Here is an 18300-nt window from a genome sequence, read left to right on the forward strand (position 1 = left end):
AATTACTTTGCATATTTTTAATTTAAAGAAAATATTTTATGTGAAGCCAAAAACTCGGAAGTTCCAAACACTAGCAAACAAGATATGGGGATGGCCATTCGCAATTGACATTTCTGCCGCAAAAACAATAAAAAAAATATCACACTCCTCCTTCTAGAAACATTGAAACTTGCTTGGAAAGAAATGTTGGAAGGCAATAATATATAATTGGTCTCTGCGCGCATCACCAGCCCAAAGTCTTCGCCTTATCTCTCGCACTCTTATCCACTTCTGGATTTATTTCTTCGTGTAAAAATGGCAGTAACAGTCACTTCAATTCTAGTCTCCGTTGTTTATGTTGCTGTGCTAAGATGGGCATGGAGAGTATTGAACTGGGTTTGGTTTCGGCCGAAGAAGGTCGAGAGGTGCTTGAGACAACAAGGTTTTGCAGGCAAGCCTTACAGGCTTTTGTTTGGAGACTGGAAAGAAAATTCAGATATGTTGAAGGAAGCAAGGACCAGACCCATTGGTTTATCAGACGCTCTTCTACCTCGCGTCATGCCCTTCCTCCATCAACTGGTCAAGGATTATGGTATTCAATACGCAACCCTTTATTATCTCTCTCGCTGAAAAGATGATTTTTCTTGCTAGTTAAATATTTCTCCTATTTATTAAGAAATTCCTTTTGTTTCTATAAGGCGCCAATGATTGAGAAATTAAAACCGGTTCATCATGATGAGTTTTATTTATGTCGAACAACTTTTGCTCACCGTTTGTAAGTAGAACTCTGTTATCATCGGTTTATTTTAATTGATAAAATATTATTTCTTACGAATACAAAAACAGATTAATTTTCCATCGGTATCATTGGGAATCAGAATGCCATGTTCCTTCGGTTAGTGCTGTACTGTGCTGACCCCATGTTTCAGCCCATTTTCTTATTTCATTTCATTTTATATTGCTCTTGTGGACTCCTCTCGCCTCAAACCATAGTTTTCTATCAATGGGAGAAAAATATATAGATTAAATTACTTCTTAATTATAGTTTTAGAGAGTTATGATATTTTTAAAATAGATCAAGTGGGTATTAATTTTCAATATTCATGGTATACGTATTTTATATCATGGTAGTGTTGGTTTCCTACTGGACAGAACAGTACTCGTTACTAATAGATGAAAACATTGGTTTCCAAGTCAGTATTGAACTTTTTATTAGTTGGCTAGAGGTTGTAAAAATATAAATAAAAGAACTTGTATCTTAAATAAGAGAATGTTTATTTTTGTGTTTTAAAAATGTTTTTGAAAAAACTAATTTTTTTTAATTTTCTACCTTAATTTAATTTTTTGGTATTTTTAGATCATTTTGATATCAAATTAAATTTTGAAAATGAAAAAAAATATTATTTCTATACATTTTCCAGTAAAAAATATTTTAAAAAACAACCATTAGTACAATACCAAACGGGCTCCGAGTATATGTAGTGTGATCGAAAACCAATCGTATTGTGTGCTAGGAGAAACAAGAAAAAAAGAAGAGTAAATTGTGACTGTGTTTACTGAATGGATACATAATAGTATATAGGTTGCATGTGATAATCTAGATGGTGTATGATGGGTGCATAGTGATTAGTTTAGGTTGTGTATAATATAACCTATTCGTGTTGTGAGGCTACAATTGTGTAGTTGTGTGGGGTAACTTGATTATTTTATGATTCAAAAATCAGATCCTAAATGTTGATTTATATTTAATAAAATTAATACTTTTTGTATTTATCTAGGTCTATTAAAAGAGTCATAACTTTATGTTTTCCTGCTTGTTAAAGTAAAGCTGCATCTAGAGAAGATTATACTTTGTCAACTCTATTGATGTGTTCATAAAAATATAAAAATCTATTAGAAAAAGAAATAAAAATTCTCTTACAAGAATTTTACATTAAAGTGTGAAGTGCAATTTTTTCTGGGTTTGGATTTCTTTTGTTCATATCTCAATTTGAGCCTCGTGTATTTCCCTCAACCGAAGAATATATATGTATATTGCATTAATAAATATGCTTCCTCTGACGATGCAGGTAAGAATTCATTTATGTGGGTTGGGCCGAAACCAAGAGTAAACATCATGAACCCTGATCAGATAAGGGACGTATTCATGAAGATAAATGAATATCAGAAGCCCTTCCACCCGCTGATGAAACCTCTAGCATGTGGACTTGCAAGTCACGAGGGTGAAAAATGGGCTAAACATAGAAAGATAATCAACCCAGCATTCCATCAAGAGAAGCTAAAGGTGATCATATGTTCTGTTTTATATAGCTGTAATATAAAACTTTCGATGATGATATGTTCTGTTTTACAGCTTATGATACCTGCGTTGTACGAAAGTTGTAGTGGGATGATTAACAAGTGGGAGAAGCTGGTCTCTGTAGACGAGGGGTCATGTGAATTGGATGTCTGGCCTGATCTTCAAGGCTTAACTTGTGATGCTATTTCTCGAACGTCGTTTGGAAGTAATTACGAAGAAGGAAAAAGAATATTTGATCTCCTCAAGGAACTTACCGATCTTACAGTTCATGTTATAATAAAAGCAATTGTCATACCAGGGTACAGGTAACTCTTTATTCTGTTTTTGCTGGACATTACAATTCAGTTCCTTCAAGTTAATCCCTGTTCAATGAGATATATCTTAAAAGTAAGAAGAAGAACAAATCCAAATCTCTTGACAACATGTTCATGGATTGCATGTAGGTTCCTGCCGATCCCATCTAATAGAAGGCTAAAAGCTATTGACAAGGAAATAAAAGCTTCTCTTAAGGCTCTCATCAACAAAAGAGAGAAAGCAATGAGTGGTGGTGAAGATGCAAAGAATGACTTGTTGGATATACTTCTGGAATCCAATTTTAGAGAAATACAAGAGCATGGAAATACCAAGATCATCGGAATGAGCATTGAAGATGTGGTTGACGAATGTAAAATATTCTACTTTGCTGGACAAGAAACAACCTCAGTTCTTCTTACCTGGACCATGGTTTTATTGGCTCAGTATCCGAATTGGCAAGCACGCGCAAGAGAAGAGGTTGTGCAAGTCTTCGGTAACAAAAAACCAGATTTCGATGGGCTAAATCACCTTAAAGTTGTGAGTATTTCTCTGCATTTGCAACTGAATTCTTGTACATCAATATTGTGTTGTTATTGTTAAGAACACAGAGCATTCTTTTATTTAAAATGAAAGCTTAGGTATCCTTTGAAGAAACAATAAGATAGCAGAAAAAAAACGTTCATGTTTTCTTTCGTTGAATTATTAATCGGCGGCCAAAATGACGAGGAAAAGCAACCAACAGATGAGTACGCAAGCAAGCTAGGAGGTGACATCTATATACATTAAGAATGAGATTTACTAGTTCTTGGGTCAACATAAAAATTCTCAAATTAGTAAGTTGAAATGGCATGCAAATGATCTCTATATATGCGATATTCTATTTTATCAAAGTGGATCGCATGTCACCTTTTTAGTGGATTCTTACCATGTAGTATCATTTTCTCTTTTGATGCATGTTACAGGTTTCCATGATTTTGTATGAAGTTCTTAGGTTATACCCGCCGGTAATTATGCTTAATCGAGATGTTCATGAAGAAATAAAGCTTGGAAATTTGCTATTACCTGCCGGAGTGCAGATCTCGGTGCCAACAATCCTCCTTCACCATGATCATGAACTATGGGGTGATGATGTCTCTGAGTTCAAACCAGAGAGGTTTGCTGAAGGTGTTTCAAAGGCAACAAAGAGTCAAGTCTCATTCCTTCCATTTGGATGGGGTCCTCGGATATGCGTTGGACAGAACTTTGCTTTGATTGAAGCAAAAATGGCTTTGGCAATGGTTTTACAGCGTTACTCTTTTGAGCTCTCGCCGTCGTATATTCATGCTCCTCGCACTGTCATTACTCTTCAGCCACAGCACGGTGTGCCAATGATATTACGTAAACTCTGAAATGTTCATATGTGACGGGTAAGAGTTATCCCAGGGTATAAAGTAGGTTGGATCTCCCAACAAACCAAACCAAAAAGAAAACTTCTAGTATATTATGTGCAAATTATGCTATCATGTCCAATGATATGTTTGTCATATTAATCACAACATTATAGTACCGTGGGTTGTTTTGCTGTAATCCTAGTAGATTACTATAATAAATTTACATATTTGCTTTTGAGTAGGAAAGAAAGAGAAGAAGTCCTGAGGGTGGGGTGTTTTGGTCTTTTTAATTAGCCCATTCATTATTAAAAATATTATTAAGGGTGTAGAATTTATTTTTTTGTACAATAAAAATATTATTTTACTTTCGAGGTCAACAAAACTTAAAGTGGCTGAATAATTTTTTTTTTATCTAGGATTAAATGTTTTTTGGGCTATTGGACAATGGTCCCCCCCCTATTATTCATATATAATAAAAGTATATTTTAGGCTCTAGATAAGACAGAAAATCAGGTTTATATTTAAGGGTGTTTTTATACTTTCGCACAGGCTTTTAGATAATTATCAAAGTCATAAGAGTTTTTTTTTAATATTTTTAAGATAAGTTTTTAATTTTTTAATCAAAAAAGTTGTTGGTGTGTGGTAAACACACTAACAAGCAAATGACGTCTACGTCATTCTAATGTGATCTAGCTGTTTCATTTAAAACTTGATTTGACTCCAAAAAAAACTTTAAGTTGTCATCGTTTTAACCTTTGCGCAATCCAATCAAGTTTAAATAAGGAATAATGGATTGTGATATGAGGAAATCGTGGTGAAACGAAAAGATAACACCATTTTGGATCAACCTCGATCAATCTAGGTAACACCTACCACATGCATTGGCAGGGTCATGACATGACCACAATAAGCTTATATGGTTTGGTTATTTGTTTCTTTTATTTTCCTTCCTTTATTTTCTTTTAGGTTGTGTTTTTATTGAGCTTTGGTATGATAAGATTTGGGATCAATTGAAGAGTTATAAAAAACTTAGGAACCAAATCAAAAATATTAAAAGAGTTATAAAATAATCGAAGGTCAAATAAAAAATATATAATAAGAGACCAAATAAAAATAAAAGAAGGTGCGTGCAATGCACACATCAATATGGAAAGAAGTTTTTCGAGTTTAAACAACGTGTGTAACTTTCTTTAAGTTATGATGAAGGATGCCCTTTGTTGGAATTGCCTCGGCGACATCTCTCTTCCATGACATCAATAGTGTAGTCATGATGGGCCCTGACAACCTCTTTTTCTTGTATTTTTTTTTCTCTATTCCTTCTTTTCCCATCCCCTTAATTCTTGGGCATGACCTAAGAAGAAAAAAAATAACCACAATTTTAATCTACAATAACTTATTTAACTTCTTAGAAAAAACCATAATCATGCTTTCAATGTCAAACCATGTCATCATCAGGGAAAAAAATGAAAATACCGTGTAACTTATAAATGGCTCTTCATGCTGAGATTCTAATTACCATTTATTTATTTATTTATTTTATCTACTCCAATCAACAATTTGCTTACTCTCATGAATTATTAATTTAATGACTACAGTAGTAAAGAATCCAAATAAAGGAATATTAGTTCCAAACACTAGCAAACAAGATATGGAGATGGCCATTTGCACGAGTGCGTTTGGTATTGTGGTGGTTGTGGTATGAAAAAAATATTTTTATAAAAAAGTGCTTTTAATTGAGGTTTGTCTGTAAAAATATATGTTTGGTTAAAACTGTGGTTGAAATTAAGGTTGAAGAAAAACTTGTTTAATGTGTTTGGTTAAAAATTATGGTTCAATTTTTTTTTTTATTGTATAATTACCTAAAAGGACTTAATTCATAATACTAATGAACAATCTCATAAAATTAACATTACAACCAATAAATTTTTGCAAATAGACCTAAACATATTATAACAATAATTTATAATTGTGTCATTAAACTTGCAGCAATCCCATCACGTATGTAATCTACTTGCGAAGACCTTTGGTGTCCTTGGCTTTGTAAATGTGAAGCCACATCAGTTAGAACATCATTGGGCACAAAATCAGGATGGCGATCGAACTCCATGAATGCCACATCTTGTATTGAAGTTCTTCTAATGTAATTAACAACAATTTCAACTTGTGTCTTGTAATTAAAGGATGACATATTCTGTAGAATTCACTATCTTTTTTTCCAAACTCCAAATGTTCATTCTATCACACAACATAATGAAGAGTGCATACGGTTGAAAATTTCTTCACGAGTTCGTGGTTGTCCTCGCCTCCTAAATTCTTGCAAATGATATCTCTGACCTCTATATGGACCTAAAAATCCATATTCATTAGGATATCCTGAATCAACCAAGTAGTTTTTCCCTGATAAAACATATAATTGTTTTAAATTGAAAATTCAAAAAAACAAAAAAAAAAAAAATAACATTATTTATCATATATACAGACACACACAAACACGTATTACTACCTTCTGATGGATTAGGAAAATTTATACGTGGATTGTCAATTGCCTCGAGAAAAATTCGTGTATCATGTGCACTACCTTCCCAACCCGCCCAAACAAATATGAATTGCATGTCAAAGCTATATGCAACCATAACATTCTGGGTTGGCACACGTTTTCGGCCTATAAATGGAATTTGATTTTCAAAAGAAACACATGCACGTACATGTGTATTGTCTATAGCTCCTATACAATTCTAATATACGATAAACCAGCAAAATAACATCAATTTCAGCTAACAAAAAAATTAAATTTCACAAATTCATGAAATACGAATCACCATTAACAAATACGATTAACGACATTACCTTGAAATGTGGCATGTACCTCGGATTGTTCACAATTTCCCTCGGTGTGTTTATGAACCCGGGATCTGCAAGTTGAATTAAATCTGTAGCAAGCGAATAAACTGATATAAGAACTTCATTAAAGTACCTACTAATTGTTTCTCCTGAATGTTGGAATCTCTCTTGAACTTCCCTGTTGGAAGCACCTAAAGCTATTGTATAAAGAAATATTCCAACTTTTTCAAAAACACACATTTTTCTAGATGCCGTTAACCCGTATTAGTTTTCAAGTTTAAAGCGCAGACTCTGAAATGTCGGCGCATCCATCCTAAACATGTTTACACAACGCGTCCAATGTCCATGTAGAATTTCTGTCAACCTTGCATTCTAGTGTTGTACGAATCCATACAAGGCTCCTTATATATATAAGTATTATAATATAAAGCTGTGGCACCTGCCGTGCATAAAATCAATTTCTGATCATCAAACTCTCTTTCCCAAAACAACTCACCTTCTTCATCTGAATCGTCATCATTGTTGTCGTCAGTATCAGAACTGTTACTACCACTGCAATCTCCATCATTTACAGAAGAATTCCTATAATTAACGTAATCGGCAACGTCATTCATTACATCATCATAATCCCCATCAAAAAGTATTGAAAACCAGTGCGAATCCATATCTATCATGCCATAAAAAAAATGTTGTGAATAATTGAAAATTGTATGACTTTTTTTACAAAAAAAACACAAATGGATGATGCAAACTGAAATAAGTGTTATTGTTCAATATCTCCACGTTTTATAAAATTTTGCTCGGCATGTAAATTTTAAAACGCAATATTTATTTGCAATTTAGTCCTATACCTCCTTTGATAGTGAAATTGAATTTCTTTTTCCAAAATGCCTATTATCTCTAATATAACTTTATAATTCCACTTGCTATAAACAACCTAAAAAATAGAAGTTTAAGAGCTAACTTCAGTCCAATTCCAGAAACAATCAGCAGTTCACACACACATTATTTTTACCATACAACATTTAAAATTGCATTTCCAAAACTGATTTGTGCGTGTGGAGCTAGATGGAAACTAACTGACTTTAGAAAAACCATAAACATCAAGAGATCAAAAAAGTCCAATTCCCTAAACAGCTATGAACAACTCACACACAAATTTTTTGAACCATACAACATTGAAAAATTCATTCCCATAATTGATTTCTGCGTGTGGAGCTAAATGAAAACTAACTTGACTTTGGAAAACCCATAAACATCAAGAGATTAAAAAATTTCATTCCCAAAACTGATGATTTTCTACCCTTCACTATCCCAATGAACTCTATAAACAAACATTTGAAAACCTAAGAAGCTAACCTGTTACAGATGGAACTAAATGGAATTAGATGGAACTTACCTATTACTGATGTATAAATAGTAGCAATCAGTAACACCAGCAATTACAAACAACCACTCTTGATTCAAATGTACTAACACATTTGGTTTCTACCAAGAAATTATCAATATGCAAGTGAATAACTTCCAATACTACTGCAATTTATATACAAATACATAAGAATTGATGTAATATTTCAAAAACTATTACCTAACTTTCAAAAGCTACCATTCAAGAGCAAGTTACTAAACATTCAAATGTGGCATACACTAACTGAAAATTTCAAAATTAGCAACCTAAACCTTCCATTCCAGAGCAATTAACCAAACATTCAAAGTATGATACCAACAAGCAATAGTCTCAGTTTCATAAAATATTATCACCAACCATTCAACTTCAAACCATTCAACTTTAAGTAACCAAACTGAAAAGGAGTACTTTAACAAGCTAAACATAACATTCAAAGTTAAGCATCCACATATTTAAGGTAACATTGAAAGTTAAGCATCCACATATTTAAGGTCTACAATTCAGAAATTAACATCCATGAAATTTTAACCCAATAGCACTATTCAATCATACATATATAGCAAAACATACATGGTTGTGGTGTTCCAAAAACTTAGCTATATAAATACACCAAAACATGGGCAACTCCTTCTAATTCCAGCAACAATTGCAGCATAGGAAGGCTGCAAAACCAGTTGAAAATATTTCATACAAATTAATATATTACTTGTCTACAAAATTCAACATAAATGCAAAGACATGAATAGGGTTAAAAGCTAAAAACTGACTTTGTCCATTTAAGTTTGTCTGTGTTGGTCAAACATAATTTGTAGCCATGATATTTTTCTGTCAATACAACTCATTGCAGCCCACATCTCCCTCTTGCTCCTCGCACAGAAGAATTTAGTTGCAAAGGTATGCAATGAACTACCAAATGCAACTCCATCAATAGAGTGCAGTTCTTGTATTACCTCTTCAATGCTACAACCTTTTTTTTTTTTTTTTATATCTCTACAAGGAGCTATGATCCCTCTAGGCATGGAGACAGTCTCAACAAGTTTATCCAGACGTGCAACTAGTACTACTCCCATTCCAGTTCCCCTTTTCTTTTTTCGCAATTGAGGTGTAGGATAATGTGCACCCTTTCTCTTTAAACTGCTGGGGTTGTTGTTACTGTTTGCGACATTGCTTCCACCAACCTTATTGCTAACATCATGTGTGAAATCATGGATTGCATCCTCTTCAGAGTTGCCACTTCCTTCTTCCATATTAGTATCCTCATTGGTTGTATTCCTCATTCTAGCAGCCATATTATCTTCATCTGATAAGAGTCCTTGTGAGGGAGTCCAAGTGTATTCTCTCATGGCCATTATGTTAGTAAACATGATATCGTACTTGGCACATAACGAGGGCTCTATGCCGACATGTCTAAACTTCTTTGCTCCTCTCATTTTCTGTGCAATGACAGCTAAATGTAATTAGGAATGATACTAGGTGAATAAATAATACAACATGAAAAAAAACAATTATGAGGCTATTGCAAATCAGCAAACTAACCTGAATTTTTGATTGCCACCATTCATCAGTTGCTGAGATGGTCCTAAGTTCAGTAGACCAACCAACTCCAGTTTCAGCTATTAATTTCTTCCATACCCTCCAATCCTTTTTAATCCCATCCCATTTATTTTTAAGCTGAGATTTTGATAATGAAAGGCATGTCTAATCTTTGAATGACTGTATGAAAAATTTCCAGCCAGCTTTGTCAAAATATGTGTTTGGTCTCATGCCTCTCTTAATAGCTGTAATGCAAATGTCGCAAAACGTGTGCAACATTGCCTTGCTCCAAGAAGCTTTGTCATGTGTGTCAGACCCATCCATTGTTTATGGTTGACAATGTAATGAAAAAATAAACAAACAATTAACCAAATGAACAAGAGATTGAATGCTAATAAGGCCATAATATAATAGTAATAGAACAGGAAATTACATGTGCAACAAAAGGTCAACCAAAGAATAACAAAAGGTTGAATGTTGTCAAGGAATGAAAACATAAATAAAGAAATTATGTATAGCAGAATGGTTGACAATGCAAGATAGAATTCAAAACACAATTCAATATAGATGAATAAAGCTTTAATGCTGATAAGGGATGAAAAAAAAAAACTAAGGAACTAGTTAAAAAAAATTGCATGTTGTGAAGTGTGAACTAAAGAACTTGACAGGAGGATTATCATCAACCTAAAAACCTAGCCACTCTGTCATAATCCTATAACTGTTTGTCATCAATTAGCAGGGGATATTCTAATTAGCTATTGAAATAATTTGTTTAAGTTATTATGTTTGTAGTTGTTAGCAATTAGCAGCAAACAATAGAATTATGTATAGCAGAATGGTTGACAATGCAAGATAGAATTCAAAACACAATTCAATATAGATGAATAAAACTTTAATGCTGATAAGGATGAAAAAAAGAAACTAGTTCAAAAAAAATTACATGTTGTGAAGTGTGAACTAAGAAACTTAACAGAAGGTTTGTCATCAATTAGCAGGGGATGTTCTATATATATATATATATATAACTATTATTTTAATGTACATTTATTAACTTATATATATATATATATATATATATATATATATATATATTGTTAGCAATATGCAGAATGTTACAAAACGATTTTAACAAAGAAAGTAGGGGATGTTTTATTGTAGCTACTGAAATTAATTGTTCCCTAATTACAATTATTTGGTAACAATCAACAAAACACACCAAAAAAATAAATAACTGCAGATACATAGAATGAATAAAGATAATGAAAAATTAGCAGTAATGGCTGCCGAAAATAAAATACTAGTGAATTAAAATGAGCATAAACATGTCAATTTCACTGCAATGAACAAAAAAAAAACTTAAAATTACTAGAGGACTAGTGAAGTAAGCACAGTACCCGTTGGAAATTGCAGCTGAGGTGTTTGAATGAAGCACGATGTTGATATCTGTGGTGGGGTTGTTGAAGGCAGGAAGACAAGTTGATCGGCGTCTTCTTTTTGTGTTGATGCTTCAGAAACGAAGGAAAAATTAGCATATAAAACTATCAAGAGTGAACTATAAGTAATTAAACAAAAGGGGACAAATAGATCTCACTGAAATAAACAACAATTAACTTAAATTTTCATTAAGAACAGAGCAGTGAACTAACCTGATGTAAATTTGACCTCTGGTGCTTCAATCAAGCTTGATCTATATATATGTTTCGGGGTTGTTGCAAAGGGTTGTTGTTGTTCTTCATTTCCTTTTGTTAAAGAGAAATGAATGATAATTGAATGTGTCGAGAGAGACGGAGCCATCAGTTTATTGGGTTATGCAGCAGTAATGGTTTTTACTGTGGAGTTGTTGTGCAATTAGGGCTGATGGGAAGGGAAATGAATGCAAATGGAAGAACAAGAATGAGAAGAAGCAGAGCAAATGAGAACTAAACGAGAACAACGTATGTGTTTTGGTAATTAGCCACTAATCATGTCTAGAAAGTTCAACCATAGGTTGAAACTTGTGAAAAAAATAATATTTTATTGCTTCTAAAAAATCATGGTCCTGCCACATGTAAATGGTTCCATATTTTTTGATTTTTTAAGAATATGTAACTAAACACTTAATAATATTAAGTGTATTTTAAAGAAACCAAACACTAACGCATTGCTAAGCGGATTCGCAATTGACATTTCTGCCACACAAACAGTAAAAAAGTATCACACTCCCCCTTCTAGAATCATTGAAACTTGCTTGGAAAGAAATGATTATTTAATTGGTCTCACTGCGCCCATGGTCTCTGCGCACATCACCAGCCCAAAGTCTTCGCCTTCTCTCTCGCTCTCTCATCCATTTCTGGATTTATTTCTTCGTGTAAAAATGACAGTAACAGTCACTTCAATTCTAGTCTCCGTTGTTTATGTTGCAGTGCTAAGATGGGCATGGAGAGTATTGAACTGGGTTTGGTTTCGGCCGAAGAAGGTCGAGAGGTGCTTGAGACAACAAGGTTTTGCAGGCAAGCCTTACAGGCTTTTGTTCGGAGACTGGAAAGAAAGTTCAGATATGATGAAAGAAGCAAGGACCAAACCCATTGGTTTATCAGACGCTCTTCTACCTCGCGTCATGCCCTTCCTCCATCAACTGGTCAAGGATTATGGTATTCAATACGCAACCCTTTATTATCTCTCTCGCAGAAAAGATGATTTTTCTTGCTAGTTAAATATTTCTCCGATTTCTTAAGAAATTCCTTTTGTTTTCTATAAGGCGCCAATGATTGAGAAACTAAAACCAGTTGATCATGATGAATTTTATTTATGTCGAACAAGTTTTGCTCACCGTTTGTCAGTAAAACTCTGTTATCATCGGTTTATTTTAATCGATAAAATATTATTTCTTACGAATACAAAAACGAATTAATTTTCCATTGGTATCATTGGGAATCAGAATGCCATGTTCCTTTGGTGAGTGCTGCACTGTGCTGACCCAATGTTTCAGCCCATTTTCTTATTTTATTTCATTTTATAGTGCTCTTGTGGACTACTCTCGCCTCAGACCTAGTTTTCTATCAATGGGAGAAAAATATATAGATTAAATTGATTACTTCTTAATTATAGTTTTAGAGAGTTGTAATATTTTTAAAATAGACCAAGTGGGTATTAATTTTCAATATTCATGGTATGCGTATTTGATCTCCTGGTAGTGTTCTACTGGACAGAACAATACTGGTTACTAATAGTTGAAAACATTGGTTTCCAAGTTAGTATTGAACTTGTTATTATTTTTGGTATTTTTAGATCGTTTTAATATTAAAATAAATTTTAAAAAATAAAAAAATATTATTTCAATGCATTTTCAAATAAAAAAATATTTTTAAAAGTAATCACTATTAGATTACTAAATAGGCTCCGAGAATATCTAGTGTGGTCAAAAACCAATAGTATTGTGTGTGTGGAGAAACAAGAAAAAAAAAACAAGAAGAGTAAATTGTGACTGTGTTTATTGAATGGATACAGAATAGTATATAGGTTGCAAGTGATAATCTAGATGGTGTCTAAGTGCATAGTGATTAGTTTAGGTTGTGTATAATATAACCTATTCGTGTTGTGAGGCTACAATTGTGTAGTTGTGTGGGGTAACTAAAAAAATCAGATCCTAGATGTTGATTTATATTTAATAAAATTAATACTTTTGTATTTATCTAGGTATATTAAAAGAATCATAACTTTATGTTTTCCTGCATGTTAAAGTAAAGCTGCATCTAGAGAAAGATTATACTTTGTCATCTCTATTGACGTGTTCATAAGAATATAAAATCTATTAGAAAAAGAAACAAAAATTCTCTTACAAGAATTTTACCTTAAAGTGTGAAGTGCAATTTTTTCTGGGTTTGGATTTCTTTTGTTCATATCTCAATTTGAGCCTCGTGTATTTCCCTCAACAGAAGAATATATATGTATATTTTATTAATAAATATGCTTCCTCTAACGATTCAGGTAAGAATTCATTTATGTGGGTTGGGCCGAAACCAAGAGTGAACATCATGAACCCTGATCAGATAAGGGACGTATTCATGAAGATAAATGAATATCAGAAGTCCTCGCACCAGCTGTTGAAACCTCTATCATGTGGACTTGCAAGTCACGAGGGTGAAAAATGGGCTAAACATAGAAAGATAATCAACCCAGCATTCCATCAAGAAAAGCTAAAGGTGATCATGATAGTCTCAACTTAGTTGCCTATAAGCATCCATGCTATTCGTTAGCCTTGAATGAGTAGCATGCATGTTGTGCTCTTATATAGCTGTGATATAAAACTTTCGATGATGATATGTTCTGTTTTACAGCTTATGATACCTGCGTTTTCTGAAAGTTGTAGTGGGATGATTAACAAGTGGGAGAAGCTGGTCTCTGTAGACGAGGGGTCATGTGAATTGGATGTCTGGCCTGATCTTCAAGGCTTAACTTGTGATGCTATTTCTCGAACGTCGTTTGGAAGTAATTACGAAGAAGGAAAAAGAATATTTGATCTCATCAAGGAACTTACCGATCTTACAGTTCATGTTGTAATAAAAGCAATTACCATACCAGGGTACAGGTAACTCTTTATTATGTTTTTGCTGGACATTACAATTCAGTTCCTTCAAGTTAGTCCCTGTTCAATGAGATATATCTTAAAAGTACGAAGAAGAACAAATCCAAATCTCTTGACAACATGTTCATGGATTGCATGTAGGTTCCTGCCGATCCCATCTAATAGAAGGCTAAAAGCTATTGACAAAGAAATAAAAGCTTCTCTTAAGGCTCTCATCAACAAAAGAGAGAAAGGAATGAGTGCTGGTGAAGATGTAAAGAATGACTTGTTGGATTTACTTCTGGAATCCAATTTTAGAGAAATACAAGAGCATGGAAATACCAAGATTGTCGGAATGAGCATTGAAGATGTGGTTGACGAATGTAGAATGTTCTACTTTGCTGGACAAGAAACAACCTCAGTTCTTCTTACCTGGACCATGGTTTTATTGGCTCAGTATCCGAATTGGCAAGCACGCGCAAGAGAAGAGGTTGTGCAAGTCTTTGGTAACAAAAAACCAGATTTTGATGGGATAAATCACCTTAAAGTTGTGAGTATTTCTCTGCATTTGCAACTGAATTCTTCTACATCAATATTGTTTTATTATTGTTAAGAACACAGAGCATTCTTGCATTTAAAATGCAAGCGTAGGTATTCTTTGAAGAAAAAATAAGATAGCAGAAAAAAAAACGTTCATGTTTTCATTCGTTGAATTATTAATCAGCCAAAATGACGAGGAAAAGCAACCAACAGATGAGTACGCAAGCAAGCTAGGAGGTGACATCCATATACATTAAGAATGAGATTTACTAGTTCTTGGGTCAACATAAAAATTCTCAAATTAGTAAGTTGAAATGGCATGCAAATGATCTCTATATATGCGATATTCTATTTTATCAAAGTGGATCGCATGTCACCTTTTTAATGGATTCTTACCATGTAGTATCATTTTCTCTTTTGATGCATGTTACAGGTTACCATGATTTTGTATGAAGTTCTTAGGTTATACCCTCCGATAATTATGCTTAATCGAGATGTTCATGAAGAAATAAAGCTTGGAAATTTGCTATTACCTGCCGGAGTGCAGATCTCGGTGCCAACAATCCTCCTTCACCAAGATCATGAACTATGGGGTGATGATGCCTCTGAGTTCAAACCAGGGAGGTTTGCTGAAGGTGTTTCAAAGGCAACAAAGAGTCAAGTCTCATTCCTTCCATTTGGATGGGGTCCTCGGATATGCGTTGGACAGAACTTTGCTTTGATTGAAGCAAAAATGGCTTTGGCAATGGTTTTGCTGCGGTACTCTTTTGAGCTCTCTCCGTCGTATATTCATGCTCCTCGCACAGTCATAACTCTTCAGCCACAGCACGGTGCTCCAATGATATTACGTAAACTCTAAAATGTTCATATGTGACGGGTAAGAGTTATCCCAGGGTATGGAGTAGGTTGGATCTCCCAACAAACCAACCCAAGAAGAAAACCTCTAGTATATAAAATTATGTGCAAATTATGTTATCATGTCCAATTACTTATTTGTCATATTAATCACAACATTATAGTACCGTGGATTGTTTTACTGTAATCATAGTAGATTACTATAATTAAATTACATATTTGCTTTTGAGTGAACAAAAAAAATAAAAAAGTCTTGAGGGTGGGGTGTTTTGATCTTTTCTATTAGCCCATTCATCATTAAAAAAATTATTTAGGGTGTGGGTGTATACTGTATTTTTTTGCACGATTAAAAGATTATTTTACATTCAGAGTCAACAAAACTTAAAGTGTTTGACTAAAGATTTTTTTTATTTTTATCCTGGTATTAAAAAATTGTTGGGCTATTGTACAATGATTTTTTTTTGTTTTTCCATTATTAATATGTAGTAAATGTATATTTTTGGCCCTAGATAAGAGAAAAAATCAGGTTTGTATTTAGGGATATTTTATAATTTTGCATGGGTTTTTAGGTAATTACCAAGGTCATAAGAGTTTTTTAGTATTTTTAAGTTGAGTTTTTAATTTTTTAATCAGAAAAGTTTCAACCATGTAACTTGATCTGGAAAAAAAAAAAAACACAATTAATTTCAGCTATTACAATTTACATCAATGTGATTTTTAAAGTAAAATGGATGGTAATAATAACAATAACTTAAAATGAAAAGAATGACATTTCTCAATATATCATGTTGATTTACAAATATTATTTGTTGGCTTCACACTTTAAATTTATTATTTGATATATTCGGTTTCATATAATAATTATGTATCATTCCTTATAATTAATTATAGTTTGGTACATTTGGTTTCACATATATATACATATAATAATTCTCAAAAAACTATATAATCAGGTTATGTTCAAGTTACTTATATTTTACACATACATATAATAATTACATAGAAATTAATTCAACATAGCAGTAAACATATATATACATTCGGTTTTATATAATAATTATGTATCCTTTCTTATAATTAATCCGGCCATGGCCAAGTTACTTATATTATTAACTACCAAACCTAGCAACCTAGCAATTAATCCGGTTATTTTGTTCTTTTTTTTTTAAATTCTAATCTTGACGTATGCTACTTTATTCCTTTAAATATAATATTTTTATCTAGGCTTAACTCTGTTTAACTTTAATCTTGATGTATGTAGATTGCGGTATAAATAAAACAGATCATTAACTCTATTTTATCAATTTCATTTACTAAAAGAGTTCTGACTTGGTTTGTACAGGCTTGTGCGCAAAATACAGATCAAACATCAAAGTAGCATTCAATTTCAGATAAAGCTTCAAAGTTCAAACTAGTTAGCCAAGCTGAGTGAAGTAATAAAATGATAAATACAATACAAAGTCACAAACCCAACAGTAATATTATATACAAAGAAAAAGATTACATGCGTTTTCCATTCCAGAATTAAATTAGATACAAAGAAAGACCAAATTAAATACAAAATTTGGTATTAACGTTCCAGCAGTGTAACAGAACTAAGTTCATGCGTTTTCCATTTCCAATTTGAACTTGAAGAGAGAAAAAAGATTGCACCTTAGCTCTGCAAAGACAATTATTCGAGAAGGGAGCGAATGGCCACAAAGCGAGGTTTGATGAGTCTTCTAGTTCTGTGTGATATAATCTTTACGGGGAGGTTGAGAATACTCCAAAATTCATTGATAATTCTTTGCCAGGTTGCAGAGGGGCTCCTTCTCTTTTTTGTTGATTGAGCCGCTTCGGTCAAGAAGTCAGGTTGCAGGAGCAGCAGTGCAGTTACTACAGTATGCAAGAGCAAGACAGCAATAGAGAAAAGGGAAGATTGGAGGGGGAGTTCGTGAAACGGTGAAAGACAAGATGCCAATTGTAATTGTTTTGGTTAGGAACTTGAGTCTGCGGGGAGGAAGAGAAATTACGGATTTGGTTTAGTTTACTTTAGACTTCAGAGAAAAAGAGTGTGGGTGTACTGTTTAGTGTAAAAAATGAAAATGAACTGGGTTTAATTTTGAGTCTTTGACTTTGACTTGGTGGCTTTAACCCGAAACGAAACACATAGAATATGGCCAGAACATTCCGGCCGAAATTTGACCAGAAAATCCGGATCAGATCGAGATTTTAAGCAAGGTAAAAATTATTTCGTTTTGTTTCATTTTTTTAACTGGTACGAGATGTTCCAGGCATTCCGGCCAGAACGAAATGGAATTAACAACTTTGGTTAAAACTAAAAAATTCAGAAGTAATAATCATCAAAGCTGTTGAAATTTTGGCTTACATGAGTTTAAATAGTTCCTGAATAATTAACCCTAATGGACCCCTTATGTGGACTTATATGAGGTCCACTCAAAATTGACCCAAAACCTTAAACTGAAAAGCCCATTACTTAATCCAAACAAGCATTCAATCCTAGCTTAAAACAATGTATTAATTAAGCCCAAACAAGCATTGGGTTGTAGCTAACAAAATAAAATAAAGCCCCTAATATTAAATCCATGTTCTGCCATGAGAAGAAGAGAATGAAATAAAAATAGTACACAACTGATTC

The 18300-nt window shown here is 33.2% G+C and overlaps 2 protein-coding genes and 1 pseudogene across 2 annotated transcripts; 2 read left to right on the forward strand and 1 right to left on the reverse strand.

The window, feature by feature from the left end:
- The first annotated feature begins 206 nt into the window (after positions 1-206).
- LOC118043717 (cytochrome P450 CYP72A219) lies at positions 207-4180 on the forward strand. Its single transcript, XM_035051777.2, has 5 exons — positions 207-571; positions 2049-2263; positions 2333-2583; positions 2722-3109; positions 3535-4180. The coding sequence occupies exons 1-5, from the start codon at positions 295-297 to the stop codon at positions 3958-3960; spliced, it is 1557 nt and encodes a 518-aa protein (XP_034907668.1). The 5' UTR covers positions 207-294; the 3' UTR covers positions 3961-4180.
- A 4787-nt stretch (positions 4181-8967) lies between these two features.
- LOC118043685 (L10-interacting MYB domain-containing protein-like) lies at positions 8968-10048 on the reverse strand (annotated as a pseudogene).
- A 1919-nt stretch (positions 10049-11967) lies between these two features.
- On the forward strand, positions 11968-15878 carry LOC118043716 (cytochrome P450 72A15-like). The gene is made up of 5 exons (XM_035051775.2): positions 11968-12354; positions 13691-13905; positions 14041-14291; positions 14430-14817; positions 15241-15878. Exons 1-5 carry the CDS (start codon positions 11991-11993, stop codon positions 15664-15666), a joined length of 1644 nt encoding a protein of 547 aa, XP_034907666.1. The 5' UTR covers positions 11968-11990; the 3' UTR covers positions 15667-15878.
- The last annotated feature ends 2422 nt before the right edge of the window (positions 15879-18300 follow it).

The sequence above is a fragment of the Populus alba genome, chromosome 11 (genome assembly GCF_005239225.2).
Source record: "Populus alba chromosome 11, ASM523922v2, whole genome shotgun sequence".
Taxonomy (NCBI): Eukaryota; Viridiplantae; Streptophyta; class Magnoliopsida; order Malpighiales; family Salicaceae; genus Populus; species Populus alba.

Excerpts from the sequence above, each read along its gene's own strand:
- LOC118043717 (XM_035051777.2), top strand. The coding sequence starts at position 295 with ATGGCAGTAACAGTCACTTCAATTCTAGTCTCCGTTGTTTATGTTGCT. Across the intron at positions 2,264-2,332 it reads TCCATCAAGAGAAGCTAAAG|CTTATGATACCTGCGTTGTA; the intron begins GTGATCATATGT and ends TCTGTTTTACAG. Across the intron at positions 3,110-3,534 it reads GGCTAAATCACCTTAAAGTT|GTTTCCATGATTTTGTATGA; the intron begins GTGAGTATTTCT and ends TGCATGTTACAG.
- LOC118043716 (XM_035051775.2), top strand. The coding sequence starts at position 11,991 with ATGGTCTCTGCGCACATCACCAGCCCAAAGTCTTCGCCTTCTCTCTCG. Across the intron at positions 13,906-14,040 it reads TCCATCAAGAAAAGCTAAAG|CTTATGATACCTGCGTTTTC; the intron begins GTGATCATGATA and ends TCTGTTTTACAG. Across the intron at positions 14,818-15,240 it reads GGATAAATCACCTTAAAGTT|GTTACCATGATTTTGTATGA; the intron begins GTGAGTATTTCT and ends TGCATGTTACAG.